The 25,654-nt window shown below is 28.9% G+C and overlaps 1 protein-coding gene across 2 annotated transcripts in view; it reads right to left on the reverse strand.

The window, feature by feature from the left end:
* LOC107453220 (tyrosine-protein phosphatase non-receptor type 5) overlaps nt 1-25,654 on the reverse strand; it is a 36,109-nt gene continuing 10,455 nt past the window's right edge. For both annotated transcript variants that reach the window (XM_043051601.2, XM_071182825.1), the window contains 10 exons: nt 25,270-25,550; nt 23,200-23,280; nt 21,554-21,653; nt 21,387-21,465; nt 19,208-19,284; nt 17,869-18,006; nt 16,026-16,139; nt 12,772-12,935; nt 11,538-11,651; nt 1-7,839 (listed from right to left, as the gene is read on the reverse strand). In XM_043051601.2, coding sequence (XP_042907535.1) covers nt 7,752-7,839; nt 11,538-11,651; nt 12,772-12,935; nt 16,026-16,139; nt 17,869-18,006; nt 19,208-19,284; nt 21,387-21,465; nt 21,554-21,653; nt 23,200-23,280; nt 25,270-25,550 — 1,236 coding nt within the window. In that variant the 3' untranslated portion in view covers nt 1-7,751. The remainder of the gene's footprint in view (nt 7,840-11,537; nt 11,652-12,771; nt 12,936-16,025; nt 16,140-17,868; nt 18,007-19,207; nt 19,285-21,386; nt 21,466-21,553; nt 21,654-23,199; nt 23,281-25,269; nt 25,551-25,654) is intronic.

Below are 25,654 nucleotides of genomic sequence, written 5' to 3' on the forward strand. Positions count from 1 at the left end.
TTATTTCAAAATGAAACTTTATTTGCAACATTCGTTTGAAAATTCACATATGCCAATGTCGTAGACTTTAAGGGTAAAAACATAAGCATTAAAACTTTTATAACAGAGTCAATATATTTATGTATATACACAGCATTATATCAATACATATAACATACTATTTCATGTGCTTTTTTCAAAATTGTGTTTTATTTCAGTTAACAAAAAAACGCTACAGAAAAATAACACTTTTGATTTGATCAAAGGTAAAATTTCACACCAATAAACTATATATATTTTTACATAGTTAGGATGGATTATAACAGGCTGTTATAAATCTATAAATTGAGCACACACTGAATTTTTTTTTCCAGCAATTATGAATGAACAAATCTACTGTCACATAATTCCTTTAAGAATCACAAGTTGAAAACCTTTTGCTAATTAAATAGATTCACAAACCACTAGCAATGTTTGCTATTTTTTTCTCCTTGGATGTGCTGGATAATAAAGTAAACAAGTTTGTTATTAATTTTTTTCTTCTTTTGGAATTGATTTGTATCACGTCTTCTGTGGTTTGAGATAATTTAAATAAAGCTTTTTAAACAGAACTATGATTTTTTTTCCTTCCAAATCAGACAAATATTGAAAATAATATTGACCTCTGAAATCCTACGTAAGCAAATTAGGGCATCTGTTTATTTTTACTGACAAGAAAGGCAGCGAGGTATGAGCAATGTTTACAAAAAGACTTTTGCTTTTAATTATTTTTTTAAAAATACATGAAAAAAAATTTAATAAAGCTAACACATTTGTGAAAAAATTCAAATTTGGATTATGTTAAATTCGGAGAGAGAATAATTGCAAAATAATTTTTTTGAAAAATTTCAGATCTTATGAGTTTTGATCATAGAAATAAAATGATGAGGACTCTAATATATAATAAAGGTAATTAAAAAGAAACATAAACGTTGCTATAATAAAACCATTTACTAAAAAAACTGGCAATAATCGAATTTGGCCAGGAAGAGACAACAAATCGATTCCATTTTTTAAAAATATTTTTTATTATTGAAAAAACTTATAAGAAATGAATATTATAAAATACTTATTTAAGAGAATTAATTTTACTAATTTACATGTTTTAAATATTTGTGACTAACAATTTCTTTTTTAAATCTAATCAGCAGTTTTTACTATCTCTCCATCTAAGACAAAAAGGAATTATATGACAGTAACATCAAATGTACTATTGACAGGATGTTTACAAGGAAAAAAAACTAATTACATATATTTATGTTGTCTCATGTCGAAATAGTGATCTAAATAATTATTTTTATCCATAAGTTTAAATCATGCTCTTGAAAAAGTTTGTGTAAAAATAAGACTATTTGCATGCCTTAATTACATAAAATGAATATTTTTCAATTTTAATTTTGAATAAAATAAAAAAACCTAAAGAAAATTTTAAAAAAAATCCCTTAATTTAAAATCGAAGAACACCATAATTAAATGCAATTCATTTGGCCCCCGTAGGATATAAGTGCACTCAATAAAATAGCATAAATGCACTCACAGAATCAGTGACGGCTTAAATGCATATTTAGACCCAGTGACATCATACAGCCCAAGTAAAAAATATGCATACTCAATAAGACAGTATAAATGCACTTTCTAATTTAGTGACATTATGCAGCCCCAGTAAAAAATATGCATACTCAATAAGACAGCATGAATTCATTTTTAAACTTAAACACATAGAAACGGAATATAAATAAACACATTATTTGGCAATCATAACTTATAAACTTTGGCTAAACTAACATTTAGTAAAAGAATTTAAAAAAAAAAAAAAAATAAATNTAATCTGCAAAAAAAAAAAAAAAAAATTTGGACAGAAATAGATAGATGATTAGAGACACGTTGATTAAAATACAATTCTTGAGTGCACACTATTAAATACTTGGTGTTCATAAAGTTATGCTTAATGGAACAATATAACATCTACCAACATTTTTATATCTTTTTATGTATCTCAGTTTCATGAGAATAAAATTTAAAAATGTAATTATTCTTTTATAAAACAAACTTTAAACATGAAAGCAGTAAATTGACATTAAAAATCGTTTTTTTTCTTTTAAAAACAATGATAGACACATTTTCATAACAAATAGAATACAAATTTGAGTACTTATCCGTTATCAATGACAATGGAGCCAAGTTTGCCAACATGAACTAGGAGTGACGCCAGATTTTGGTTTATGCAAATTAACCAATAATACATATAGGTGAACTAAATACAACAGTATCTCAAATATTAACGCCACCAATATATGCCAAATACAATAATATTGAAATTATTATAGATAACTAAATATCGAAGAGGATGATATTGTCAACATAAAACATCAAAATGCATAAATAACAATAATTATCAAATATTAACACTAATAATAACAAATTATGAGTAGTATTAATAAATTTTATTTGGTAATGAAAATAATGACAATGTAAAAATAATATAAATTAGTTAAATACAATACAGTAATAAATTATTAAATATCAATATTTTTGACAATACACCATTATATTAAAAATACATCCTTATCAGTTATAGGGGCCAATGTTTGTGTTGTCAACAACTCGAAAAGCAGTCGCCAACACATGATCTCCAAACTGATAAGTACCCAAATTTGCGATTATTATGATGTTAACAAATTCAAAACAATTTGTCTACCGATGTGTTCAAGCTACAATAATTGTAAAAACGTGAGTAAAACTTTAAGTGCTTAAAATACTAAAAGCATTATAGAATTGCAATATTTTAGACTGAGAAATTTTTTTTTAAAAATCAGATATTTATTAGTAATGAAATTATAAATTTGTCTTTCACAACTTTTAAAACATCAATAAATAACCAAACAATACAAGATATTTGAGGTTCATAACATATAGACATGAAGATATGGCACTTTTACAATGAATACCAGAAACAAACAAAATGATTAAAAATAAATATAAGTTTTCTCGTCTTAGAAGATAACATTATATTATGACATCCATTCCACAACATTAATATTAAGTAATTTGGCACCAACATAACATATAAAAGGCTTTTATATTACCACACAAACTAATTTATAAATCTTAAATTAAGAATTTGTACATGTAAATGATCACTTAATATAGTATCAGGATTGCCCTGTTTTTCCCCTGCACATAACATACACAATATATTATGAGAAAAAACACAATCACAGTGCTCTTGTGTGCTATACTAGGAATATCGATGCTAGTTTAATTGCTGGAAAAACTTAGGGAAATAAGGAACAGCTCAACATTAAAGAAATAATGCTGTTAGAAATTAAATAATTTAATATAGCTGAACTATCATCTTTAAATATCCCATAGATTACACTTTGATTGGTCACCATTTTTTAAAAGACAAAAATACGAAACAAAATTCCCTTTATTTTCCCAGTTTGTTATTTTAGGTGATTATATTTATTATTTTAGGTGATTTTAAATTCCCTGTATTTCCCAGGGTGTATAGGTTTGTTTTTAAAAGACGAATAATCCCTGTATTTTCCCAGTTTGTAAGGAGAAATTCAAAATTCCCTGTTATTCTAGATTATTTTTAAATTTCCTGTGTCCCGCAGTGGACTGTTCGTAAAGACACGAATCCGAGTAAAACACTGAAGTCAAGCATCACAGGCTGAGCCCAGTAAGCGGGTGGTCGACCAGCCTGCATAGGGACCAAGGGTGAGTGGTATTGGTCCTCGTTAAACTGTTCTACAGCAAAGTGCTTGACTTCGTGTGCAGATCGCCAGACTACCGTAGCAGAGAAGCCACCCCTCTGCAGAGGATCAAAATTGCGATGGCACGTCTTCGGATCAGGGATGTTTCTCAGAACGTCGCCAATAGCACATTGTGCAGCTTTAGTGCAACGTAAATAAAGTACCCATCTACTAAAATTCCCTGCATTTTCCAAGTTTTTCCTGTGGAGTGGCAACCCTGAGTACTATATAGCTTATGACAGAAATGAATCTAAAATACAATGAAAATCTAAATTCAAAAACAAATACCACAAAAAATACAGGGGTATGTGAAATAACAATCATTCAAAATAAAAAGAAGCAGATTCCAAACGATGGCAATAGGCAGCACAAAGAGGAATTGTCTAAATTAATTTGATGCGTTGATTGCTGGTCATTGATTTCTAACACAATCTCACATAAAATATCATGCACCGATTGCCATATATGAAATTTGCTCCTTTGTTTTCAATGACACTGTATGTAGAATTAAAGATGATACAGTATAATTTACTGGCATTTTTATATTGCCTCATTTTCAATCCAAACTCAATCATTTGAATTTCGAAACAATAAATGTAAGCATGACATTTGATGCATTTGTATTAATTAAAAGGGCTTAGCCAAAGTTCTTTATAAAATTTTTTTAGAATAACCAATCGGATTTAAAATATGCAGTTATGTACCTTAAACTTCATTATCTAGTAAAAATACAGCTTTCGTGCGTGATTTCTAAAAAACTTTAAAATGCATAATTTCCAGAAAGAATATGTACAGTTTCTACAAATGAATTAGTTTTATACAATGAGGCACAGATCATTATTTACAAACAACTAGGTACTTAATTTTTTTTTCAAAGAAAGAATACAGTTTTAAAATTGGTATAATTAAATTTAATAGTACAAATTCAGTACATCATAAGGTTGAATAGCAGTTAAAATGAGTTGTAGTATAAATAAACATGGTTGAAAACTTTAATGAACTATTAGTTGAATGTTAGATTTTGCTGATTAGGAAAAAAATGAGCAATAAAGAGTCAACTTCTCATTTAAAGAAATGGACTAAAAAGTAATAAAATTGGCACACAATTTAAATTAACAAAGCATGAAATTTTTAAAAACATATATTATGCTTAAACTATTAGAAGATTTTTTATATAATACACAATTATTGAAAAACTGTTTAAAAAACCTAACATGATGGAACATAAATGTTCAAATACTACCTTAAACTGTTCACAAGTTAAGACATACAATATTAAATGATTTCATACCACTTTAAATACACAATGTTATCCCAGAAATGAGAAATTTTTGCAATTTAACTAATGTAGCAGAAAATGCTTCATGTAATAAAAAAAAATGCATGGAAATTTATCTAAAAACTATGCATGAAAAGATAGATACATGTGAAATTCTAAAATAAACAAATAAGATAAAAAGTTTGAATTTACTATTAGCTAAAAAATTGCTAGTATAAACACTGGCACATTAGCAAGTACTAAATATGTGATTTTGTGAAGTCATTATATGAGTTATAAAAATATGTAGCATTAAATATGCATTAGCTAATAGTATTTTTCTCACCGTCTTTCTTATAAGAATAAGAATACATTAGGTCTCAAAAACTTTGCTTAAAAGAAATAAAAAGTAGGTTCCTTAGTTTCAAACTATCGATTCATTTTTAAAAACTTTACAGAAAAGAGAGAGAGAGAGAGTAAGGGTAAGAATTTTATAAAGATGGAAATTCATGATTATTTTAAAATAGCAGCAAAAACATTTCAGTTTTATTTAAATTTAAAAAAGTATTTTTCATAAAAGAGCCAAAAAAGAAATAAAAGGAAAGTTAGGTTAAGAACTTTAAAAAGAATTGAAATTCAAGATTATTTTACAGTAGCTTTTTTTTGTTGTCAAAAATATTTCAGTTTCAAGTCAATTAAAAAAGTATTTTCTGTATTTCAAAATAATTTTAATTTTTTTTAACTATTAAGTATTTTATTTGCCTTGGAAAAGAAATGTGTACTTGCATAAAAGAATATACAGTAGCCTAGGGGACAAATACAACCCTTAACTGGTTAATGTCACCCCTTGCTTGTAAATAAAAAATTATTAGAAAAAAGCTACATAAGTAAGATGAAAATTTTAAAACTCGTTTCAAATTAATTTCAATAAACTTAGCAAAACGCACCCAAATTAAATATAAAAACTGAAAAATTTAGGGGTACTTGCTAAAAAATATTCAAAACAAATGTAGATTAGAAATTCAATTTAGATTAAATATGTAAGCAATTTATGCATAACAAAAATAAATAAATTATAATAATAAAACTAATTTTTCTTCATAATAATTTATTTAAATTAAAGAAGACAGAGTGTATAAAATATGAGAGGTGTCTTAATTTGAAAACATTTTACAGATACTTTGCATTTTAATTTTTTAAACAAGCAGCTAATATTTTTATTAAGCAAAAGAATAATTGTAGTATTATAAACTGATATAAATCCTAAATTTATCTTGGCATGAGAAAGCCAAAAGTGTTTTCTTTTTATACCCTTTTACTAAAATTGTTAAGCACCTCTTATCTAAAGAAGGAAGAAAAAAACATTCCTAAGAATAGTGCCCTTAATCGTCACATAATTTTGAAGAAACAGACAAAAAAGTGCTTTTTTTAAAATGAAGAATATTATATAACTAAGCGCAAACACAATATATGCTTTCTTTTCTAATTTTTAACTTACATGTTTAATGAGTGCTGACATCTAGTTACAAATAAACTAGCTATTTCCAGACTAATTACAAATAGTCTGATACTGCCACCTGGTGAAAAGATGGAGAAATAAATATGATTCAGGGGCATACAAAATAAATATAATAATTTTATTAGCATGTTACTTTTGAACACTAGAGCCCAGAAATATCACGAGCACAAGAAATAGAGAGCAAAACTTGTTTTGACGGGAGAGAAAAGGAAGGTGTTCTACTAAAAATAATTACTCTATACAATAATCTATAACTCTTTAGAGAAAAAAAAAGAAATAAATTGAAAAACATATATATCCATTCAATAAGAGCTGCTAATACAAAAATTTCAAAAGAAGTTCGTTGTAAGAAAATTGCAACATATTAACTGCATTGTTTTTTTTCACTTTCTTTGATCTTTAATAGAAATTAAGTAAAGAATTGTTGCCTATCATGCATTTTTTGAGAAACACTGTAAGTAAAGTGTTCGTTTTAAAAACAAAAACATTTCTTACTAGAAAATAAGAATACTAAATTTTATTTCTTGCATATAAATTGAAAATGATTTAAGCTCTATTTTAGACCCTTTAAAATAAACTACAAATATAATAACCTCACACAATATAATTGGACAATTTAAAGCCCTAAATAACCCTAACTATTATGTTTATAAATGACATAACAAAAAAAGAAAATAACACTATACTTATATGAAAAAATAAATATTTTTTAATCCGCAATACATGATAATTAAAAAAAAGTAATAATGAATTACGACCAATAACATCAAAATAAATGTTTAACACTAAAGAATAAATAAATTCACCAAATTCCAATAAAAAAGAAAAAAAATCAATTCTCTATATGATGTAACTAAATTAACATGATACATACACAGAAAAACAAAAATTAATAATACCAACATTGTCACAAGGATTTTAAAAAAACAAACAATGATAAATATTTTCACATTTAACAATCACACAGGTTACAACAATGCAAACAAAATGGGACAAGTAACAACCTCTCAGCAACGCAACAATGTGCGACGTTACATAACATGATCCACATGTTAAGCAATTAACAGACACCAGCAAACAGGAACACAGTTCCTAACAACCACAGACACTTAACAATCAGCATGAACACTGAAACAATACATCAATCACAACTCCGATACATTGAAATAACAAATCAAATCAACTCATTTTCCTTCTATCAATCTCCTCCGGGCATTGTTACCTCAAATATGCTAAGAGCCTGATGCACAAACTCGTATTGCTCCGCTGTCTGTATCATCCCTCCCCTAAGAGTAACAATAAATATTACATGATCCATTTGTGCCTATTACTCAATATAAGAAGATCAAAGTAAAAAATATGAAATAATGGTTGTGATAGTCAAAAAAAAGAAATAGTGGTTGCCATGGTGCATACTAAATTGTTGAGACTACCCAATCAGGGCTGTCACTTAAATCTGGAAAAAAAAATTCCCTGTGTTTTCCCTGTACATATTATACACAATGTATTAAGAGGAAACATAACAATTACTGTGCTCTTGTGTGAGCTACATTACATTGTTGTTACATTATATATGTTTATACTGAGAGCTATATTACACAATTACTGCACTGTTGTGTGAGCTATATTGGGCTAACTATACTAATTTTAATTCCTGGAAAAACTTAGAGAAGAAAAGGAACAGCTGAACATATTTTAATAATGCAGGGGTGATTGTGAGCTCAATTAAAAAATCCTGAAAATTTCTTGAGTAAAATCATTGATGATGCATTTCAAAAACTTTCGCGTTCAGGAACCCTCTTGTTCATTCCAACTTTTTACGTGAGGAATCCTCAGTGGGTTAAAAGAAAAAAATACGAAACAGAATTTCCGGTAGTTTCCTAATAAGTTTTTAAATATATATATACTAGCTGATCCGGCAAACGTTGTTTTGCCATATGAATTATTTCTAGAGTATAAAAATATATCTTATTTATTGTAAGTGTGTGCATACGTGGTATATGAGTGGCAGAGGCATGGAGCGCTGTGAACGATGACGGAATGTGAAAATAACAACACACTAAATAATATATTTTTAAATTCATGTAAACTTTTTTTTTATAAATTATATATACAACGAATTCTNTGTGTGCGTACGTGGTATATGAGTGGAAGAGGCATGGAGCGCTGTGAACGATGACGGAATGTGAAAATAACAACACACTAAATAATATTTTTTTAAATTTATGTGAACTTTTTTTAAAAAAATTATATATACAACGAATTCTGAAAATATTAGTCAACAATATTAATCTCTTAATGCAATGGAATGTACAATATTTTTTGTCATTCCATCTTTAGCTAACACAAATAAACTGGATGGTTTGCTCAAATCTAAGCCACAAACAGACAGTGTTTGGCCTTATCATTGCAAATGCCAATCTAATGGGGAACTGAATGCGTTTAAATTGAATTGGCACATCTGTGGGTATAATAGGGATTCAAAGAAGAAATATACTTTCGCCCCGGAATTTGCCATTGCACAGCTGTGGTGGGTTCAAATTACGAAGCAAAATAACCAGAGATCCAACTTTGAGTACTAAATTATGCGGTGGTATGCCTGGTAAATCCAATTAGTTTAAAAACTCTGTTGGAAAATTTGCAGCTTCAATGGGATCACAAACTGCATCAGCAGATTTATATGTCACCAAGTTACCTGGTAATAACTATTGTATCTTCAGATTCAATTCGTTGACGTCCACATTTTTTGTTGCTAAGATCCCCCTTTCTGCCAGCCACTCATGATGAATGTATTGTGTGTGTACATCGGGAAATATTAGATTAATGAGAGCATCTTGTGAATCAATGATTATGCAGAAATCGTCCGGTAATTTTATGCATCCAGTCTCATCCATAGTAACTTTTCCACCACCGATATCTAACAATTGTTTTGAGTATGTTTCAGCAGATGGATCTTGAAGCATTTGGAAGTGCATATTTACTTTTAGTTAAACTTTTCAACATTACGTCACAGTGGAGATGATTTCAAGCAAGCATTGATTTCATCAGCGTACGTTGAATGCGAAATGACGCTAAGTGTTTGTCTGAAATCACCTGAAAGGAGTAACAGAGTGCCGCCAAATAATTTGTCATCGTTTTTCACATCTTTCAATGTCCTGTTCAACGCCTCAAGCGAATGTTTGTGTGCCATAGTGCATTCATCCAAGATGATTGTTTTACAGTGTTTCAACACTGTGGCCATAAACAATTGCTTTTTTATGTTGCACATTGCGTCTGGGTTGTTTTGAATATTTAGTGGCAGCTTAAATTAGCGAAATAATAAATGTTTTGCCAGTTCCACCTGGTGCATTAAAAAAAAAAAATCCACCTTGTCCTGCCGAAACTGCGAGCATAATGCGGTCATAAATGTTCCTTTGTTCCTCATTCATTAGTAGAACATTGCGAGTAACAATCGCTGCCATTTCTATTGTATTGTACTGAAGTTCACGATTCATGTCAGTGTTTAATAAATCAGATGCACTTCGATTTGGCGAAGGCTTACCGAAATGACTGACTGGCAAGTTGGCAATAATAATACGAAGATCCTCAATAGCAATCAGTGCTTCATTGTACATAGCATCCCTGAATGCTATCGTTAGATCATTGCAACGTGTGCGATGTTGATATCATCAGTTATCGAATCTTTGTGATTATCCCATAATGTTTCTATACGGGCCGGAAACATGTAGTTAATACTATAGCAAATAGTAGACGAATTTGCTTTGCAGTACAGTTCAATGCTGCTTCAGCAAGCATATATTCCCACTGGTTGTCGTCTTCCAGCAAGCCGAGTGCAAGACATGCAGCTTTATACGTTGGATGCTGATGTCCATCGACTTTACGTATATCTTGAAATGACAATGAGCCAGTGACATTAACCAGCAACAGTAGAAAATAAAAGCACTCAGTCAGCCTTGGATTGACTGTAAATACTCTCCCCAAGGCGTTTGATTTGAATAAACCGGGACATGCATCAACCGGTGTGCCTTGTTTGCGGGGTGTCCATTTTTTTTTGTTTGAGCCCATGTGAAATAGTGTGGTACTTCTGAGTAGAGTAATGTTCCTGCAAAGGCACCAAAAGCATCTGCACGATTACACAATTCAAAAAATTCGGTGAGTGCAGTTTTTGTTGGACTTATAGCTCGGTCAATCGCTGTCTCATTCGTGAAATATACGCTCTGACCGTTTTCAAGATGGATGGCTAAATGAATAACGGTTGGATCCCGTTCATGAATTGGGAATTCAAAGATACGCCAAACAGCTTCATTGGAGCTGATGTATCGGCCAATTTGGAACAGAGTTATTTCATCGTTGTTATTCACTGGAAGAGCAGTCACATTGGTATTTTCAACTCGAAATACTGATGTAATTTAAAATACTAATTCGGGGTAATTGTAAGGCTAAGTGAAAAATCTCAGAAAATTTTAATCATAAAAAAAAAAAAAAAATTGACATCAATTTACAAACCTCACATTTCATGTTCGACATAAATTTTTTAACAAACATTTTTAATTTAATTATCTACTAATAAAGAATATTACACCTTTATAACTAATTTAAGAAAAAACCAACTTACTTCTTAGAAGAGTCACAGCAACGGATTTTAAAATAGCGATATCGAATTTTAAAAATGCAAAAATAAAAATTGTGATATTGAAGTTTTAATATGCACAAATAAGAATCATGATGCATAATTTTTAAATTGTGTGAATACGAATCGCAATGCGTTGTTTAAAAATCTTGCTTCGATGTTTGATATTACAACCGTGCGACTACCAATAGCAATGTTGTATTTTAAATTCACGTGAATTCAAAGTCAGGCACTCTGACTGCCTGGCCAGTTGTAAATGAATGTAAAAAAATAATGATGTAAAATAATGTAATAAATTTATACACGTAACTTACAAATCTTCAAGAGAAAACATAAAATGCTTTTATTACTTACCTGTCAATTCTTAATGAGCAAACTATTCCGAGAACATCTACAGAATTTTCTTCCAAAAGCTGTTGTATACCAATGCTAGCAGCAATAAAGCATCCAGTTCTACCTATTCCGGCACTGAAAAAGTTAAATAATTTTAATTCCAAACAATAAATTTACATTTATTTGTTGATGTTGTTTCTAATGCCACTTGCCAATGGCAGCAAGCCTGATTTGTAAACCAAGCAAATTTAAGACAGAGAGTATGCTTCTTGTTTTTCAGTGACGCCATTTTTGGTCAGGAAAACGATTCCAGCCACACTCGTACGTCACAGTCCATTTTACAGTGCCGACCCCTTCATTCATCCATACATCATAATTTTGAACCAGAGAACATTCAATCTCCAATCCAAAATAAAACTTAACAAAAATTAATTAGCAAATAACCTCAGAAAGTCAAATTGAAAAGCATTAATTTCCAGCACTTGACTTCAATCCTTTTTAATTTATGAATATAAAGTTGATATAGATTAGTTTTCATGGGTTATGAAAAGTACTAACATAGAAAATTTTTTGCTATATGATTATTTTTCAATTTCTCAAAATTTTAATAAAAAATTACAAAATGATAAAAAACAAAACAAAATCACAGATGTTTAGATTAATCTTATGCCTCAGTTCATCATTATGTTGGTTTTACTGTTGTCTATAATGTCAGTTATGGACAAAGTGATTTGTGAATATTTTTTTTAATAAAAACCTATCTTCTCGCTCCTGTGAAAATGACAAGGTGAGGTTTCGCCCTCTATTTATCGCTCCCGTGAAATTTCCGGGCTGGAGTGTTCAGTAGTAACGCGCCAATAAGAATAAAACTAATTCATTTCTTTTGTCCAGAAAACATTTTACTTCTCATTTTACACACCTGATGGCAGTACCAAGATCTTTTTAGGGTAATTGTAGATAGTTTATTTTAAACTAGATGTCAGTACTAATCAAATATGTGTATTTGGCTAAATAGGCACTTTTATGACCGTTTTCTTGAAAATTAACCAATTGTTAAGGGGTGAATTTAGAAAATATAAAAAAATTCTGACTAATAACCTTTATCTCTAAAGAAATCTATTTTTATATTGATTTCATTAATCACTAATTGTTTTAGCTATAATTTATGTTACATATTATGGAAAACAGAATTATGGAAAATCAAAAATAAGATTTTATGCACATTAAAGTATTTTTTCAAAGAAGATGAAATTACCTGCAGTGAACGATCATGGGTCCCTTAGTCGCTCCAGAATTATCACGCCTTAGACCTTCCACTTCAAGAGCCATTGCTAACAACTGCTTTGCTGTTTCAGGTGTTTTATGATCAGGCCAAGTGGTGTACCAAAAATGATGAACAGTGTGCGTTTCACTTCCCTTCTGCAAATAAATACATTTTTTTTTGAGAAGGAGATTTATTTTAAAATAGTTTGGGGAGAGTCACATAGACAATGTCAACATTCATCTATGAAAAGTTACTCCAACATAGAATCGAGTTAACATGTATTATATACTATTGAATTGGAATATTATAGTGGTAGACACACTGGTTTTGTTTAAGGTAGAGAGAGCAGTATTAAGATAGCCGTACTTTTGACAGGGTTCCCACTGAATTTCAGAAAGAAAAAAATTCCCTGACTTTTCCAGGTATTCTAGGTAAATTTAAATGAAAATTGAGACCATATTTTCATCAGAAAACTCTGATTCTTTTATTTGAAACGTGAAATATTAGATTTTCAGTGTAAAAAAATATTATTAAATGAGGAAGGGAACATTTCAGTTTGACTACAATGTGATATTTTCACAACATATAATTGCAATAGATGTTAGAATTATTTAACTGGAATCTATATAACTGATTACTGTTACTGACAATTTTAAGACTGGTTATTTTTCAGGTATGATATAGGAATATTCCAGATTTTTGTAAAATGTTTTTTAACTTTCCCTGATTTTTAGAATAAAAATAAAATTCCCTGACAATTCCAAGTTTTCCCTGACCCGTGGGAACTCTGTTTTAAGAGCTGGTTGTGATAGTTGTATTAAATTCACGTTCATGGTCACTCCTGTGTTGCCATTAGCAGGTGAGATTTTTTGAGACTGAGTAGCAACAGAGTGAGAAGATGGACAATGTCGCAGTCACAAGTCAACTGTTCAACGTGGACCATCCATCTAAGTAGGCATGTTCATATCGAAGTGGGCGTTTCTGCTAAGGAAGGTGTGGTCACATCACCTCTGAGTCTCCAAAGTGGGAAGAGTCACATCGACAATGTCAACCTATATCTAAGAAAAGGTACCCCAACATAGAATCAAATTAAAATGTCCTATATACTATTGAATTGGAAATAGTAATTTTGTAGTGGTAGACACACTACAAATAGAAATTGAATATGATGTGATGATATGATAATAGAATATATGATAAATAGAATATGATGAAGTTATAAATAAAAAGCTTATTGTTAAAATTTAATTTGAACTTTATACCATCCTATTTTAGCTTTACCCCCAAAAAGAAAGAACAAAATAAAATGCTCATGCTAAGCCTAATATCGAAATCAGAAAGAAAGGTTAAACTTGCAAAGAATAATGTTAAAATAAAATCGTTTCATTTTAAAAAAAGGAAATTAAAAGAATTTCGATTTATTAAAAGTTTCTTCAAATAAAACTCTATACTACTACTATTCATATAATCACAATACTTTGTAGACAAATTAAACAATAATCAGAAAAAATTAAAATTATGTGTATCAAAATTTTTTTTAAAAAAAAGAAAGAAAAAAGACATAACTATTTTTTGTTTTCTGTAAATGAAGATAGAAAAATATTTTCCTTTACGTTTTATCTTTAATTTTTGCCAGTTGTAGAATTTTTCTGTCTGTAACCCCCCCCCCATTTTCTGGGATAATCTGAAGCACTTGCTGCCCTGCGTTAAAGTTTATGTTATTTTGCTACTAGAGATTTCAAAAATGACCAATAATTTTAATAAATAATTTGAAGAAACAGACGTTAAAACAAAACACAGATGGCGCTGCTTACCAAGTAAAATTATAAAATAATGCTTTCAAAATAACTGCCATTTTACAGCAGCAAATAATGTTATAAAGTCTGAGGGAAAAATTAGCTAACACCTGCAATTTATTGGAATAGTCCGGAATGCAGTAAGAAACACTGCTTAACAGTTTTCTAGTCAGTAGCACCACCTACTGATGAAATTTTTACTGATTTTGAAATTTGAGGAGAAAATTTCTAGGTTGCTAAGCACTTTCAAAACATCTTCAATTTTACAGCAGCAATAACGTTATACAGTCTGAGGGAAAAATTAGCAAACACCTGAACAAATAATTTAGTTGGAATTGTCTGTAATGCAGTAAGAAACAGGCTTAATAGTTTTCTTTTCAGTAGCTGAAGAAATTGGTATCCAATTTTAAAATTTGGGGAGCAAATTTCTAGGTTCCTAAGCACGAAATAGCAAACCGTTAATTTCTATCTCTTTTTCATAGATTTTTTCACTTACAAATTTTTAAAATTGGCGAAATTATCATCTAATTTCTGAAGGCAGGGGTCTGTCTAGGCTTTTTTGAGAGGTACCTATTTTGTTAAATTTCAAAGTAATTTGTGAAAATTAAAAATTATATTAAAAAATCAACACAAAAATATGGTAAAGGTAGAAAATATTTTTAAAAATTGCCACTACAAATAAAAATCATATATTTATTAATCATATTATTACTCGTAAATTTCTATACATTTTCCCTCATATATTCAAAAACAATTTTGCTGTTGTTAAATTTTGGGATTAAAATTGTATCCAAATTTAAAATCCATAAAAACCATTGTCCATAATTAAATTTCAACTTGAATTAAATAAAAACATGCATTTAACAGTACTAGCACTAAAAGTTATTTTCATTATGAGAACAACAAACAGAAAAAAGTTTCACAGAGAAAAAAATATTTCATAAAAAATAAAGGTCTGTTAGAATAAATTTACAATAGTGCGTAAGGTAATATTCGAATGCTTAGAATAATGTTTGAATTACGACTCTCTGATTATTTAGGGTTCTCGTTGTTTCATTAAAAAAAACTCAGCAAAAAAAGCTCACTTTGATATGGCGTAAAGCGACTGGTTAGACTTATCACATTGCACTATCTGACCAAACATGGGCAACCTTTTCGTAAAAGGCAGCTAACGGAAAAGCTACTCTCTTCCATAGATTTCAACGAGAACAGGGTTTGTATGAGAACTTGCTTTTTCAAAATTAAATTGTGAAACTACCGTTTTTCCTAAAGTTGAATTTGTGAAGGTACTGCTAAATGGCAGTAAATATACCCTTGAAGCAAAATGCAGTAAACAATAAAATTTCCCCCCTTCTACTTCATTTCAATCTATTTTTGAAACCAATTCACTTTTGAGAGATCCAGTAAAACTAGCTCCACAGAAGTACATTAGAAAATGATGCGACTTACTCTTAAAAAGAGTTCTCTAATGGTGTAACCTTCACGAGGTATGACTCTTATGACAGTTACTTCAACATCTCCAAACCTATCTTGATAATCTGGTATATAAGGTTCACATTTTACCTGAAAGATAGAAACGTAACATGAATATTTTATCATTATAATTGAAATAAAATTTTATAAATTTAGCATGTACGCAGATTACTATTAAGTATCCATATAATTGGTAAAAAGTTTTTTTTTTGTATTTTGTATAAAAACTACACATAGCTTGTCAGTTTAGCATTTCATAAAATCAAACCAGAACTAATATTTGAAGAAATATTTCCCCATGTTTCACTTATTCATGAAAAAACAACTTACATATAAGGTTGAGTCAAAAGGTTTGTATATACTAAGTGGAGTTCAAAGTTTCGCCTACAAATTTATTATTTCAAATTTTATTTCATCACTTGCGTCGAACAGCCAAATCTATATCAGATTTACCACTAAATCATTATTATCTTACATACATTATCTGCTAAATTTTAGATTTTCAAATTTATGACTTTCCATGACTAATTCCTAGAATTTTTCATGACTTAACGAAGTTACTATTTTCTCCGATAAAAACACAGCAAGAAATTTAAAAAACCATTATAATATAAATTGAAATGATAGGTATAACCAAAACTGTCATACTCTGCATATTCATATTTATTGGTTTTAAATTTAGAAAAAGAAAAATTCAGATAGTAAGGAAAGAGTTGAAGCAATTAAAATAGCTGAAAAAATACAAAAGCAAATAATTTTTTTCTGCAGAATTATATTCTTAAGATACTTTTCTTGTTCATCCGAAAGGAAAGAAATACTCCTGATTTTTCTTTTCTCATTTCGGAATTAAAAAAAAATTCCAATGACTGGCTTGCTTCAGCTAGAATTTTAAATTGATAAAATAAAAAATGAATAATAACGAAAATTCTGAAATCACAGAAGTTTAAAAGATAATTCGCTCTAGAAAAGATGTTTTTTCATTCATTTTTTTAGAGAACACCATAATTTTTAAAGAACATGGTAGAAATATTTTATATTTAAATAAAATGTGACTGGGGATTTTATTACAAATTCAGATATTCGGAATACCATGAAATCGGGGGGGGGGGGGGGTNGTGTTATTTTTAAATTCGATTTTAAAAATCACATTTTTCAGTGACCCAAATCCATGATTTTCTTAAAAAAATAGTTAAAATCATGACATTTCATGAAAAATTTTGTCCAATACCAAAATTTATGACTTTCCATGATTTTTTGAGACTTTCCAGATGCGCGGATACCCTGTACATAGCAATTTTGAATCCAATACATAAGGCAAGAGAACTCTTGGATTAAACATCGGGACAAAACCACAAAAATATCGAATAGTTTGCTTAAAGGCTAAAAAGACAAAACTACGGTTACCTCATTACATCAATTATTTACATGTTTCTTATGAATTTAATTTTTCTTTATTCTCTTTTAGTTTAGTTCAATAGGACAAAGTATTTGCCAATTACTGTTGAAAATAACACTAAATTCTGAAGAAAATATATCTATCATGCTGTAAAACAAGTAAACTGTAAAAACAAGTTAAATATTATTAAACCAAAGCAAAATGGACCAGAGGATTCATGAATAACTGATAAATGATGAAGAATAAAAATTTTTTCTTAAGCTATTGAATTCTAGTGTTACTAAGTGTTTTTTTCCCCAATCAATAATGTAAATATCTAAATAACAAAAAAAAAAAAAAAAAAAAAAAAAAAAAAAGGTTTAGTGAGCGCTTACTAAGCTAAATGTTTCTGCACTCAGAAAATTTTTTTAACGGAAGAACTACCTTTAGCTTTTCCTTCAGTTTAGTAATCATAACAATGATGGGACTCCTTTCTTTCCATATCATCAACCAAAAATCATCTACAGTATGAGGCAAGGGGCCTTGAGTAGCTATATATGCATTTACTTCACCACCATAGCCCTGAAAGCAAAATTAATTGAAGATTTAAAAGTATAATATTCTATTATAATAAAAGTATACTAATACACATACAAATGTGTCTTGTTTATTTATTTTCTTAAATATACAGATAAAGGCACAGTTTTAAATTTAGTGATGTTATTTTAAAGTTAGATTATTTCCTATTTTAAGTAATAATGTAACATTCCCATTTGCCTAATAACATTGCGAAATGTAATTTTTTGTGTATCTTTATTTTTAAAAAAAAGGCAGTTTAATTTCAACAGTCATCTAAATTAAAAATATGTTTTTAATTCAAAAAAAAAAGAATATATATATAATGCTTTCAAAATAACTGCCATTTTACAGCAGCAAATAATGTTATAAAGTCTGAGGGAAAAATTAGCTAACACCTGCAATTTATTGGAATAGTCCGGAATGCAGTAAGAAACACTGCTTAACAGTTTTCTAGTCAGTAGCACCACCTACTGATGAAATTTTTACTGATTTTGAAATTTGAGGAGAAAATTTCTAGGTTGCTAAGCACTTTCAAAACATCTTCAATTTTACAGCAGCAATAACGTTATACAGTCTGAGGGAAAAATTAGCAAACACCTGAACAAATAATTTAGTTGGAATTGTCTGTAATGCAGTAAGAAACAGGCTTAATAGTTTTCTTTTCAGTAGCTGAAGAAATTGGTATCCAATTTTAAAATTTGGGGAGCAAATTTCTAGGTTCCTAAGCACGAAATAGCAAACCGTTAATTTCTATCTCTTTTTCATAGATTTTTTCACTTACAAATTTTTAAAATTGGCGAAATTATCATCTAATTTCTGAAGGCAGGGGTCTGTCTAGGCTTTTTTGAGAGGTACCTATTTTGTTAAATTTCAAAGTAATTTGTGAAAATTAAAAATTATATTAAAAAATCAACACAAAAATATGGTAAAGGTAGAAAATATTTTTAAAAATAGCCACTACAAATAAANAAGGGCATTTTTTTGCACTTTTTAAGGGCATTATTGAGATATTTTAGGTCATCAAAATCCGGGCTCTAGTAATTACTATTTATTTGTAACTATTTGTTTCCAGAAGCGCCAAATGCAATTTCATAATAAATGATTTTTTATGCAGTTGTAATATTGACCATATTAGACTTTACAACTTTTTAAAGAAAATGTCAGAACAGAATGAATGGAGCTAAATAAATAAAAATAGACTCACTCGAACATAATTGGCATTAATATAACTAGATAATGGATCATCCTTTCTTTCATATAAACTTACTCTGGTATTTTCATCTGAAATTAAAATATTATAAATAGATTATGAAAATATATTAAAAAGTCTTAACACATGACATAATAATAAATGTAAATAAATAATTAAAGTAATGGAACATAAAAAGAATATTAGTAAAGTAAAATTGTTAAAAACTGTATACTATTTTAGACAAGTAGAAATTTTTTGTGCAATAAATATTAATGCTCATAAACCAATTTTTCTTTGTGAAATGATTAAACTAAAATAAGGTAAAATTGTACATGCTGACATCACACTATGTTAATAATAAGAAGTATTTTTGATATTCACAGAATAGTACTCTACAGGTATTTATATTATGCTAAATAATATGAGCTGATTTTAAATTTTTTAAACTATTTTATTCTAATTTAATTAAATTTAAACTATTTTATTCTAATTATTCTAATATAAATTTTTTTAAACCATTTAATTCTAAATGAAGCATATATTTTTTTGAAAAAGAAATTAATGACTTTTGTAAGTTTAGAATTTTTAAATAATACGAACATATAAAAGTTTTCTTTTTTTAATATCTAGATTATCTATAATTTTTATAGGAAATAACAACAAAAAAAAGCAAGTTATTGGTGTAAGGTACAGTACAGAACCCGTTATCCGGAAATCAGAAAACCGGAAAGAGATTCAAAAAATTTTCCCGCCATTTTTAAATTTTTTTCCCCCCCCTCATAAGATTTTAGGATTTTTCTTTCTTTTTTGAAAGATGTTTACCTTACCATCATTTTATAAATAATCATTAGTGTATTACTTCAGCGTTTTTTCTTCTTTTTAAGATTAGTTCCAAATACTTTTTTTTTTAGTTGGGTTTAACAATAAAAAAAAACGGCTTTTTGTAGCGATTCAGAAAACCGAAAAAATCAGTTATCCGGAATAGCGATGGTCCCGATCGTTCCGGATAATCGGTTCCCTACTGTATAAGGAAAAATTAAGAGTGGCCTGCTGTTAGTAGTAGGCAACTTTTAAAACTGGTAATTTTTTTCTTTCTTCAAAAATGCAATATCTAAAACTATTGATATTATTCTAAAGCATTTCTTTTGAAACATTTCTTCAAACAAGGTAGGCACTACAAAGTTCATTTATAAAATGAAGAAAAATTTTCCTGAACTCTCCAATTATTTAAAATTTGGTTATTTTAAAGTTAAGATAACAAAGGTTATGCAAAATTTAAATGTAATATTTAACCTTTTTACAAAAAAAATTAAGGTTAGTTTTTAAACCAATTATGCAAAACAAAACATTTGTTTATTAACAATTATAAAATTCACTAGCTAAAAAAATTCACTAGTAAAATTACATTAATTAGATTGATTTTAATTATTATCAGAGAGAGATAAATTAAAAAAAAAAAATATATCAATTTACCTGGAACTTAAGAAAATATTTTATAACAAAATTGTCTCCTTGAAATTTTGAATTAGTGAAAAATAACATGAACGTTCTGGGCAAGGAGGTTTACAGCTTTCATTCGTAATAAAAAAGCTGAGAGCACACGTGATGGCTTTTAGGCAAAAAATTGGCAATTAATAAATATATTTTTAATGGCCATATTTTATTTGTAGTTGTCCTGCGTCAAAACGCTAGTTTTACTCTATAATTTTGGCTAGTTTGCCAAACAAAACAGAACCAACACACTCTTAGTTGCATGTATTTTTAAAAATTAAACAGAATAGTATTACCCCGCATTTCGATGGTCATGAAAAAATTGAGTTATATATATATAAATTATATTATATAAGCACAATAAGTTATATCCATGAATAGTTTAAACTCTGCACTTTAAGCTTGCCAATAAAAATTATATTGCATATTGCCAATAAAAATTAAATTATGATGAGATACTATTTAAGTAGTATTTTTTTTTGAAGATTAAATAAAAAACTTCTGAAACTGAAAGAATTAATGAATATGTAAAAACTTTTAATTTAATAAAACAGCATTTAAATATCAACAACAAAACTAAAATGACTGTATAAAATATTCAAACTTAAGTCATAAATTGGGTATTTTAAACAAACAATTTAAGGGAGATACAATAAAAAAGTAAGTATTTATGTTAAAATTTAAAATTTTTTTTTCTTACTTGGCAATATAGTTTTATATCGGTTTTTAGTACCAGAACCAGCAACTTCTACTTTCTCAGGATGATTCATGGGAATTTCCTAAAAAAGAACATACATTTTAACTTTCTCAATATTTTATTGACTTTAAAAATATAAGCGACAATCAAGAATGTTTTAGAAAATTCACCCAAAATTCAGTATGAAGTGCTTTAACATCTCTAAGAACAGATCTCAGTTGACGTCTGGTGAGCCTTTTGCTTGCTGACTGTAGGTATTCCTCAGCTGAGCTGTAATAAATAAATAATATATACAGGGTATCTGCTACATTTTAGATTTTCAAATTCATGACTAAATCCAAGATTTTTTCATGACTTAAAGAAGTTACTATTTTCTCCGACAAAAACGTAACAATAAATTTAAAAAGGCATTATAATAACATTCATTGAAATGATAATTAAAACCAAACTGTTAAGACTCTGCATCTTCATATTTATAGATTTTAAATTTAAAAAACAGAATAAAGAAAGAGTTAAAGCAATAAAATAGCTGGAAAAAAATACAAAAGCAAATTTTTTTTCCACTTATTTTTCTGCAGAACTATATTCTAAAGATACTTTTCTTGTTCATCAGAAAGGAAAGAAATACTCCTTATTCGCCTGTTCTCATTTCGAAAAAAAAAAAAATAATTCGCCAATGATTGGCTTGCTTTGGTTTGAAATTTAAATGCATAAAAAAATAAATAAATAATAAAAATTCTTAAATCACAGAAGTTTAAAAGATAATTTACTCGACAAATGATGATTTTTCTTACATTTTTTAAAAGAACACCATAATTTTTAAAGAACACGATAAACACATTTTATATTTGAATAAAATATGACTGTGAGTAGTGATTTTGTTAGGAATTCAGATATCTGGAACACAATGAAATTGAGATTCCATTTTAAAAATGAGATTTTTAGGCGACCTAAATCCATGACTTTCCAGGATTTTTTTCAAAAATAGTTAAAATCATGAAATTTTTGTTCAATACTGAAATTCATGACTTTCCATGAATTTTCGTGACTTTCCAGGTGCCGGATACCATGATATATGCAAACACGCACATACATACAACACAAAAAAGAAACAACATTTTGATAATCCAGTATTTAATTTATAACTAGTTTGTTTAAAGTAAGAATTCGCCATTCATTTGAACCTGTGGCAGTGACTGTAATAAATATTCGACATTAAATAGGTATAATTATTTCAAGTGGGGGTCATTGTTTAGGACAAGTTTTATATCGGGTCAGCGAGAGAGAGAGGATATCATTTTCTTCGGTCTACAGTATTAGCTCTAGAGTGAAGAGAAGCTACCCTCCCTGAAATGAGCGATTCTTGTTTAAATAGCATCAGACTTTGGGGAGTTCTTACGATAGACAAAATATAATTTTTTTTAAAAATTCAGTAGTGCTTAAAAATTTTGCTTCGATTTCTTACAGCACAGTAATAGCCATCCTGCACTTTTATCTAGAAAAAGTTTATATCAGTATAAGCTTTTTTTTAAAAACAGAAGATGCTAGAAAAACTCATAATGAATATTATTAAAATAGAACATGAACAAGGTTAACGCTAAATTGTTAACCTAATTGTGTGGATTGTTAACCCTAGATATGTAAATCCAAAATAGGTAAGCACTTATAACTTCTAAGATGAACTTCTAAGGATCTTTCTAGATCAATAGAGGAATGTTTATGAATAGTCTATCTCTTACTCATGTTCATTTATCTTGGATTAAATAGGTCTAGAAACAGGAGGCATTTAAAATTCATACGAATTGAACCAACTTACCATTCTTTTGGTGGAGTTCCACAGTGTATATTTTCTTGAGAACGATTCAAATCAAGTGTTAATGAAGCATTTGAACCACGCCTAAAGAGAGGAAATTTTTTTTTGTTAGACATGTTAACAAATAAAAATTATTCCCAAATGAAGGGAAAGGTATACTTGATGCTACGAAGCACTTTTCAGCTTTCTTCAGTTTCTTTTTCATTAATTAGGTTTATATTATTGATTGAACCATATTGATAAAGATGTGTTGCCAATTAGGCAGATAATAAATACTTAAATAAAACATTGGAGAGATAAAATAACAGAGATTTCACTAGCGGCATCTTTTGGGCAATGTGTACAGTTTTGATACATCATGCATATCCATGTAAGTCAAAAAGAGAAATTCAAAATTGGAAATAATATAAGCACATTTAGCGAAGTAAAAAATATGTAAATAAATCTCAATCTAAAAAAGATTTTTTAAACGATTATTCATAATTACTCATATACTATAAACACTCCATATCAAAATAATTTTCCTAATTCTAAGTGATTAGCTTTATTTTACATAATAATACTTTGAACATCTGATTGGGTTGCGCAAAGGACATTTTTATCAAATTTCTGTTCATAACAGTTACCAGAGAAGTTACTTCATAAAAAGCAAGCTTTCAAGTTTTGCATCAGAAAGTAAGGAACAAAATTTGCAAATTTTTTTTTTTAGTTTAGAGAAAAAATTTTCGCGCTCGTCATTGCTATACGGAATATATACGATACATAACATAACATCCGCTATATTTCTGAACTATTTTTTATTATACAGTTCAATTCCTCGTTGCCCAATTGTCTCCTCCAGTAAATGATTCTGAAAACAGAAATACATTTATGTTTTGATGATTGTTAAAAATGTAATGCAAACAAAGTTATTGCCAGACTCCCGTATGTAAAAAACAAAGTTCGTTATCCGAGGAAAAACGATTTATTGAATAAAAGACTCACAACCACAATCTCACTACACCCGGTTTGGTCGAGTCGGCATGGCAGCGCTAGAACGGCAGTACTGCCAACAGCGCCATCTGTTGCTGAATAAGAGAAGCATTTTTGCCTTTAGTAGATATTTATCACTAAAAAAAAAGTAAAGTAAAGTAAAGTCAGTAAAAGTAAACTTTTTTGAGTGAAGGGCCACTTCATTCAAATTCTTAAAATTGGTGCTCTGAAGAATAAATATTTTTACCAGTAAACTTAGTAACAAAATTAAATGCCTTTAATTATTAATAAATGATTTATTTATCTATCTACATGAATTTGAGGATAAGAGATACTATAAACTCTAACAAAAAAAAAAAAAAAAACTATACAGCTCATATAATAAATGTGCAAAATAAACTACATACATACTTATTTCAATGGTAAGTAACATAAATTTGAAAGAAATATTTTAATTAAAGAAAATTTATAGGGTTTAAGCAAAAATTAAAACTAAACTATTATAGTACAGATTAATAATCAATATTTTGTGAAGAGAAATTAAAAAGATTCATAATCTTTTTTTATTTTTCAAGAAAAGAAATAATGTGTTCAGAAGCTCTCGTGGGTCGAACATCAACAGTTGGCGGATTGCTGGTTGTGCACCCCTATCTTAAGATTTCTGCAAAAAATAGGGAGAAATTTGAAAAAACAAGTTAAACAGAAGACAGTAGTAAAATACAGGAGTCTTCGTTACAAAACAGGAGACTTGGCAGGCATGCTAATAACACACCAGTATACAATATTTTCCCTAATATTTCAAATATTGCTTCTAATGTTTAAATAACTAGTTTGCTAATATAAGAAACATTGGCACATGCTTTTGATGTTTCATTTTTAAATGTGCTATGAATTAATATAAGTCCAAATAAATTTTGTAAATATGTTTTGTGTTTCTGAAGGGGGAGTAAGCAATATTAGACTAGGGGGGAATAAATCAAAATAGGATGGGAATCATTGTGTTCCAAGGAAGAGGGATAATTTTAAACACCATGTAAAAACTATAATACGGAAATTAGTGAGAGGATATTTAAAGGAATCTATTCCAATTGAAGAGATTACCTTTCCAGTAAACCTCTGCCTCTTCTCATGGGACTACGGGATGGACTTGGGGTATTTTCAGAATCTGATTCAGGTAGTAAAGGTTCAATTTGGGCAGGACGAGCAACCAGGTGGTGATCAACAGCTTGCTGAATCTGTTCGATTCCCTGATCTCTATTCTCAGGTTGAATTATACCAACTCCAGCAACTGCCGGCCTTAAAACCGGTTGCACCACAACATGCCGCGGCTCTTCTACGGGGCCCACTTTATTTATTGAAAGGCGGCACGAACTGATGAAGAGCTACAGAAAAAAAAAAATAATGTTATTTTTTAGAGGAGAATAAATTTTCTTATTTTTTAAAAATAAAATTGTACTTATTCAAAAAAAAAAAAAAAAGGATACAG

Source organism: Parasteatoda tepidariorum, chromosome 6, assembly GCF_043381705.1.
Source record: "Parasteatoda tepidariorum isolate YZ-2023 chromosome 6, CAS_Ptep_4.0, whole genome shotgun sequence".
NCBI classification, from domain to species: Eukaryota; Metazoa; Arthropoda; class Arachnida; order Araneae; family Theridiidae; genus Parasteatoda; species Parasteatoda tepidariorum.